At 36.1% G+C, this 7,427-nt stretch overlaps 1 protein-coding gene across 1 annotated transcript in view; it reads right to left on the bottom strand.

Annotated features, from left to right (window-relative positions):
- Nucleotides 1-7,427, bottom strand: part of LOC105809616 (Golgi pH regulator) — a 44,301-nt gene that overhangs the window by 32,182 nt on the left and 4,692 nt on the right. Inside the window, exons 2-3 of the mRNA XM_012643449.1 lie at nt 3,486-3,592; nt 2,957-3,058 (exon numbers count right to left, since the gene is read on the bottom strand). Of these exons, the coding sequence (XP_012498903.1) occupies nt 2,957-3,058; nt 3,486-3,592 (209 nt within the window). The remainder of the gene's footprint in view (nt 1-2,956; nt 3,059-3,485; nt 3,593-7,427) is intronic.

Raw genomic sequence — 7,427 nt, 5'->3', positions numbered from 1 at the left:
ATAAAAAACTGAAAAATGCCCCCTCTACTTTTATTCCCTTTAACATGGTGCTCTTTTTATTAAATATTTTTTTCTGGTTTAAAGTACTTTGTAGATACTATCTACCTAATCTCAGCACTTATATGAAGTAAGAGTTAGTCATTATTATCCCTGCTTATAAGTTAATACATGGAAAGTCAGATGAATAAGGTGACTAGCAGATCATCTCATCTTTACCATGTGCTCACACAGATTCCCTCTAGCCACATATGCTTTCTTAGTCTCTTGTACTCTTTCCCACTATAGAATGTCTTCTAACCTTTCTGGGTCCAGGTACTGCACAAGAAATTCTTTCACAGATTTTTTTCATTGCAGGTAATGATTGAGTCTTATAGTTTGTTTGTTTGTTTGTTTTTAGAGAAAGGATCTTGCTCTGTTGCCCAGGCTGGAGTGCAGTGGCTTGATCATAGGTCACTACAGCCTTGAACTCCTAGGCTCAAGCAATTCTCCTGCCTCAGCCTCCTGAGTAGTCTGGACTAAAGGCATGCATCACCTCTAAAGTTTTGTAAAGACGAGGTCTTGCTGGGTCTTACAGTTTTTTGTAGTTTCCATAGCAATAAACCATACTGGTTGTTGAGATAGTCCTGGGAAATCTCGCAGAGGGGTGGGGAACCTGCAGCCTTAAGGCCACGTGTGGCCTTCTAGGTCCTTAAGTGTGGCCTTTTGACTGAATCCAAATTTTACAGAATGAATCCTTTTATTAAAAGGGGTGCAGCAGAGAAAGATGAAGCTTTTCTTGCCGCCTTTGGGGCTTAAAAAAGAACTATCTTGAAATCAGAAGGCCACAGGTTCCCCACCTTGGCTCCCTCTAGATTTCCCCCTCAGTGTCCTTTTCAGGATAATCGCATAGAATTTAGAAAAAGGGGTGGATGAAAGGTATAATAGATATGATGGTCTTCATGTCCCCTCTGGCATGGCCTGGTTGCACTGGTCATGTGAGCTAAGTACACAGAAGAGAAAGCTGGAGAAAGGTTACTTTGGACTGCATGTGAACTTGTGCTTGCATTGTCAGCAGCCCTGGGGGCCTTTTGTAACCTTCTTCCTGACTACTAACATTACAAATAAATCCATCTCTTTGTGGGCTTATTTAAAATAGGTTTATACAAGAGCTATACTATAAGGGCTTTCTACTTCAAATCTTTCCTGACACTGACATGGGTATGCTGATCACACTAGCAATTCCTAAATTCCTATCTAGAGTGTCATATTCTTGAACTCATCTACCACCTTGGAGAGATTAAATTTTTTTTTTCACAGATTCAATAAACATATACTAAACACCTGTTATGTGCTAGGTTCCACACCAGGTACTAGGGATAGAAAGACAAATAAGACATAGTCTCTGACCTCATAAAGCCCCAGGTTAATGAGGAAGTCAGAAAAGTAAACATGTAATTGTAAGCTTTATAGGTGATGTAAGTACATTGAGGTGGGAGCAAATAATATCTCCTAATGATGGCTAGGAAAATTTTCTTAGAGGAATTGACAAGAGTTTAATCTTGAAAGAATAAATAGGTATTTTCCAGGTAGACAAGGGGTGAAGGATTGCCCAGGCTGATGGAACAGCTCTAGAAACTTCAAGTAATTTGGTAGCACTGAAGAACAGAACACACAAAGAGAGCAGTAGCCAGGCCATGGAAGATCTTATATGCCATGCTAAGAGTTTGAATGTTTTTAGTATGCTGGTGTTATCTTAACTTTTTTAGTCTTTAATATTATTTGAAATTTTGAAAACGCTATTTTTATTTTTAAAATATATACAGTTATTTATGATGTCACATATGTTTTTAAAACTGCACATGTCCTCCGACTCTACTACAGAAAAGTCTCATTACCTCTCTCTGCCCCAATCCCTGCTATAGGCAATGAGTACACACGGAAGGATGCGTGGGAGGTAAGGCAGGTCCTAGATACTGGCTCATTCGACGTTCATTCCAGTCCTTTTCTAGCATTCCTTTTAGTACTACAGAGTCTGGAAAGCCAAAAGCTCTTTCTCAAACTTCCTTGAAGCTAAGGTTCTGAATGTTATTGAGGTTTCACCAAAAACTCAGGCCCATGTGAGGCCTCAAATACGTAAGTGAACAATGTAGGGGTGGTGACAGCAGCTAGGAGCTGGAGCAGCTGGGATAGGAGTACTACTGTTGGGTCTCTGATGTCATAGGTCCTGCATGGCAGGCAATGGCTTCAGTGGGTTTTTTTTCTAGTTTACTGTGGCATAGTTGGGTGTTTTCACTATGTAGCATTTAAGCTTGGTGTCCTTGCTTTCCTAGAAAGTCTATGTCTATAAATTGCTGAATACCTTTCAATAAATTGTTTTTTGCTTTAAAGTAGTTACAGTAGATTGTATTTTCTGCAATAAGAACCCTGATAGATACAGCAGGATAGTGAATAAATAGACTTTTTTTTAAAGCTACAGTATAAAAGCTCTAGTATATTTATTACAGGTGGGCTCTCTAATCTTTCTAGATAGATCCATACATATCCATAATTCCGAAATAGTTCTGGAAGTACTTGTGAACTGATGGATTTTTGTTCAATGTTTTTAGCTTAGAATCTGATAAAAGCTTATTGATACCTTACCTTCCAACACACATAAAAGTATATTACCATAATTCTGTATACAAAATCAGGAAATTTAAGTTAAGGACACTTTCCTCTTTTCCTTATATTCTTGAAGTACGTATATTCACCAAGGTCAAAAATCCCTATTCTAGAATGATAGAAGTCTGTTCTAAAACCAGCATTAAATACCACTTCGGATGAAGGAGAAAATTCGGTTCAAAATCAGAAATTTATTTAAAAAAATAACTTGCTATATTTCCTGTAATCAGCAGTTTACAAAAATTTTTTTTTTTTCAATTGGAAAATTAAACAAATCTTCTTCTCCCCAGTCCCCTGCTCTCCCATAAATACTTACCATGTTTTGGGCTGAGAATGGGAAATGGATCTCCTAGTTTCCAGAAGAAATACATAAAGGTCAACCATAAGAGACAGGAAAAAACCAGTCGTTGTTTATGCACTAAGACAGAGGAGACAAGACTGTTAGGGAAAATAAATATATGTTAAAGATCTTGCTTGACTTAAAAATATAAGATCATGCTAATTAATATTTGCCTGCTGTTTACTTGACAAATGAGTGATAGAACAATATAATCCTTAGTGAAATCATCCTCACCCTGTAAGAGTAATTTGGCTAAAATTAAGATGTGGGTTGAGTTAAAGGAGACATAATTAGTAAGTAGAAACAGAAATAAAGTGGTGGCAGGAAAAATAACCTAATCATTCATTCAATATTTATTTTGTGCCAACCTTTTTTAAGATGCTGTGTGTCTCCAACAGCATAGTAGCTACTGAAAGTTAATGTAGAAATGAAGCTGTCCACAACCTCAGTCCCCCAAAATACTCATCTCCATCTATGTGCTGATATGAGAAAGTAAAATACTTACATAGTTGGATGTTGCTCACGACAAAATAGCCAATGTAAAAAGGCACCATGAAAACCAGGATCAGCAGAATTACACATAGATTCATTTTCCAGTGAAAATAACGGGAGCTGAAATAAATGTCAAAGAATATCACTAGGAGGGAGAGAGAGCAGTAACTTTACTTCTCTTTAGTCTTCCAAGGGATCTCTTGCTCCTTGAACTCCATATCGAATATATCTCATCTAATTAGCCCATTAGGCTGTTATAATCTACTTATTTGTAGAGATTAAAAATTATAATTTTTTGATAAGGTTGAACAATTATAAGTTTTTGAAAGGTATAATGGCGATCTTAACCTCCTAAGAATTTCACTTACTAAAATAAGAATGTTAATGCTTTAGATATATTCATAGGCATTCATAACATATATCAACACATACCATTACTGGTAGTAGAATGACTATCATTTCACTCACCACTAGGACTCTTACTCCAATATGAGAATTAAAGGAAAATAAATGTTAATAGTAAAATACACTATAAAGACTTAGAAATACTTCTTTGTACCCTTGATATAATTAAACATTATGATTTGCAAGACTACATTTATTAGTGTTTATAAAATGAATTTTATTAAAATTTTTAGCACTTTTTCTCACAGTTTTAATAATATAATTCACCCATTTGAAGTATACAATTCAATGGTTTTTAGTATAGTCATAGGGTTGTGCAACCACCACAATTTTAGAACATTTTCATTATTCCATAAAGAAACCCTGTACCCATTAGCAGTCATTCCCCATTTCCCCCCAACCTCCCTAGCCCTAGGAAACCACCAATTTATTTTCTGTTTCTATGGATTTGCCTATTCTGGACATTTCATATAAATGTAATCATATATTATAATATGTGATCTTTTGTGACTTGCTTCTTTCACTTAGCATTATGTTTACAAGGTTCATTCATGTTGTAGTGTCTAGCAACAATTCCTTCCTTTTTATGGCTAAATAATATTCATCCCATTGTACGGATATACCACATTTTGTTTATCCATTCATTAGCTGATAGACATTTGGGTTGTTTTACCTTTTAGCTATTATTAATATAATAGCGATGCTATGAATATTCGTGTACAAGTTTTGGCTTGGACAAGCTATGTTTTCATTTCTTTTTAGGTAGAAATGGAGTGGAACTGCAGGGTCATATGGCAAATCTATATTTAATCTTTGAAGTACTGTCACTGTTTCCCAATGTGGCTGCATCATTGTATATTTTCCCCAGTAGCATATGAGGGTACCAATTTCTCCTCATCCTCATTATTGTCTGTTGTTTTGGTTATAGCCATCCAAGTGGGTGTGAGGTGCCATCTCATTGTGGTTTTGATTTGCATTTCCATGATGACTAATGATATTGAGCACCTTTCCAGGTTGCTTATTGGCCATTGTATATCATCTTGGAGAAATGCCAATTCAGAGCCTTTGTCCATTTTTAATTGTATTATCTGTCTTTTTATTATTAACTGTAAGAGTTCTTTATATATTCTAGATGCAAATCTCTTATCAGATAGGTAATTTGCAAAAATTTTTCCCCATTCTTAGGATGTTTCTTCACTTTCTTGATGGTGTCCTCTGTATTTACTGATTTTTAACTTTCTTTGGCTTTGTTTCAAAAAGGGCATAAGTAGTTAAGTGGCTTATGAGGATATATAAAATACAGGATGATGAAATAAACTATAAGGAAATATTAAAGAAAGGAATGATAGGTAAAATATTGGAACAGAGCTGGGTACGGTGGCTTATGCCTGTAATCCCAGCACTTTGGAGGCTGAGAAGGAAGGATCGATTGGGTCCAGGGGTTCAAACTGGCTGGTCTCAAGACCAGCCTGGGCAACACAGCAAGACTTCATCTCCACAAAAAATTAAAAAAAAATAAGCTGGATGTGGTGGTACACACCTGTAGCCCCACTAGCCTGGAGGCTGAGGCAGGAGTATTGCTTGAGCCCAGGAGTTCAAGGCTGCAGTGAACTATGATTGAGCCACTGCACTCTAGCCTGGGTGACAGAGCAAGATCCTGTCTCTTAAAAAAAAAAAAAAATTGGAACAGTCTGATGGCTATTATAAAATAGAACTCTGGGCAGAGTGTGGTGGCTCACACCTGTAATCCCAGGACTTTGGGAGGCATAAGTGGGAGGATCACTTGAGTGAGCCCAGGAGTTCGAGACCAGCCTGGGCAATATAGTGAGACTTCATCTCTACGAAAGATAAGGAAAAAAATTATAATAGCTGGGCATGATGGTACTTGTAGTCTCAGCTACTTGGGAGGCTGAGCTGGGAGGACTGCTTGAGCCCCGGAGCTGGAGGTTGCAGGGAGCTATGATTGTACTACTGAACTCCAGTCTGGGTGACAGAGTGAGACCCTGTCTCAATTAAAAAAAAAAAAAAATCTAAAAACTTGCTGAGTAGATCATAAATTTAGTTTTAAGTTTTCTAATGGTCAATGTGAAATAAAAAGTTTGATAAGTTAGATAAAGTCATAGTGTCTGTAAGAAAACAACAAACCAATTGTTCAAAGGAGGGATAATTACTGATTTGTTATTACTGAATTATTACCAAGATTACAATGAAATTTCTTCAAAGATTTCATAAAGAAGAAAATGTAAGGGCAATTAACAATGTTCTCAACAACCTCTTTTCAAAAAAAAAAATCAGTGAGTTTTCAGAGGGCTGTTTCCAACTGTTCTCTTCTTAGTACAGATGGCAGGCAACATAAAACAAAGAGCGCTTCAGTAAAGGCGACCCAAAAGGAACCAATACCATTTAGTCTAGATATGTTGACAGCTTTTTGCTCTTCTGGATTAGCTCACTTTAGAACATCTAGGGAAGCAAATGAGCTGCACATCCTCCAGGTAATCCTATACAGTATTTCAGCTAAGGTGTGAAATGATAAGTGTAATTAAAAGTATAATCCATACTGCCAATTAGAAGTGAACCACATGTTTTAACTAGTCTTTTGAGCTGAGTGGCATTCTCTTGAAAAAATTAAGGATTCTAGTAAGATTATATGTTTGAAGAGGAGGCCATACAACCCCTGCTCAGAGGTTAGTGAAAGGAATACTCTCCAACAGGGCCAAAATTTTCTTTTAAAAACTGTCCTGAATCTACAGATATAATACATGATATGGGTTCCACAGTTGAGTGAAATGAGAACATGAAAAAATAGGTGAAACTGAAGACATATCTCTGTCTAAACAAACCCAATCCCCAAAAAAGCACCCAAAGAAGAACCAGATTTTAGCAATGCTACTTCTGAAATTCTTTAAATTATTTAAGAAATTTAAGAAATATGTACCAAGTATGACTAATGTTTCTTACTAATAGGTTATTAATTATGAGTTAAAAGTTGGGGAACATCATCTACCAAAACCAATTAACTATGGTTTTAGAATATCTGAGCCATAGTCCTTTCTATCAATATTTATATCAGTGGTCAGCAAACTATGGCCTGGTAGCCACCTATTTTTATAAATTAAGTTTTACTGGAGCAAAGCCATGCACATTTGTTTACATATTGCCTAAGGTTGCTTTCACTCTACAACAGCAGAGTCGAGTAGTTGTGATAGAAACCCTATGGGCCACAAAGCCTAAAATATTTACTATCTGGCCCTTTAGAGAAAAAAGTTTGCCAACCTTTGCTTAGATAGCAGTGAAAGATCTAGGCTGTGATAATAAAATTTAATAAATAATACTTGTTGATTCTCTATAGGCATAGGACCTATATCTAGCTCATCTGAAAAAGGTCTGTATTATTAAAGAATGAGTTTAAACATAGGAGAGTCAGATAATATTCCTGTTTTACCATACTACATGTTATTAAATGATCTATCAAGAGACCACAATTATCAACTCTGATTCTCTTTTTTTAACATTTCAAATATTTTATGATTAACTACCTCTATTATAAGTT

The sequence above is a fragment of the Propithecus coquereli genome, unplaced genomic scaffold (genome assembly GCF_000956105.1).
Source record: "Propithecus coquereli isolate 6110/MARCELLA unplaced genomic scaffold, Pcoq_1.0 Scaffold197, whole genome shotgun sequence".
Classification (NCBI taxonomy): Eukaryota; Metazoa; Chordata; class Mammalia; order Primates; family Indriidae; genus Propithecus; species Propithecus coquereli.
The sequence above is the reverse complement of the archived record's forward strand: the minus strand, read 5'-3'. Positions and strand labels throughout refer to the sequence as shown.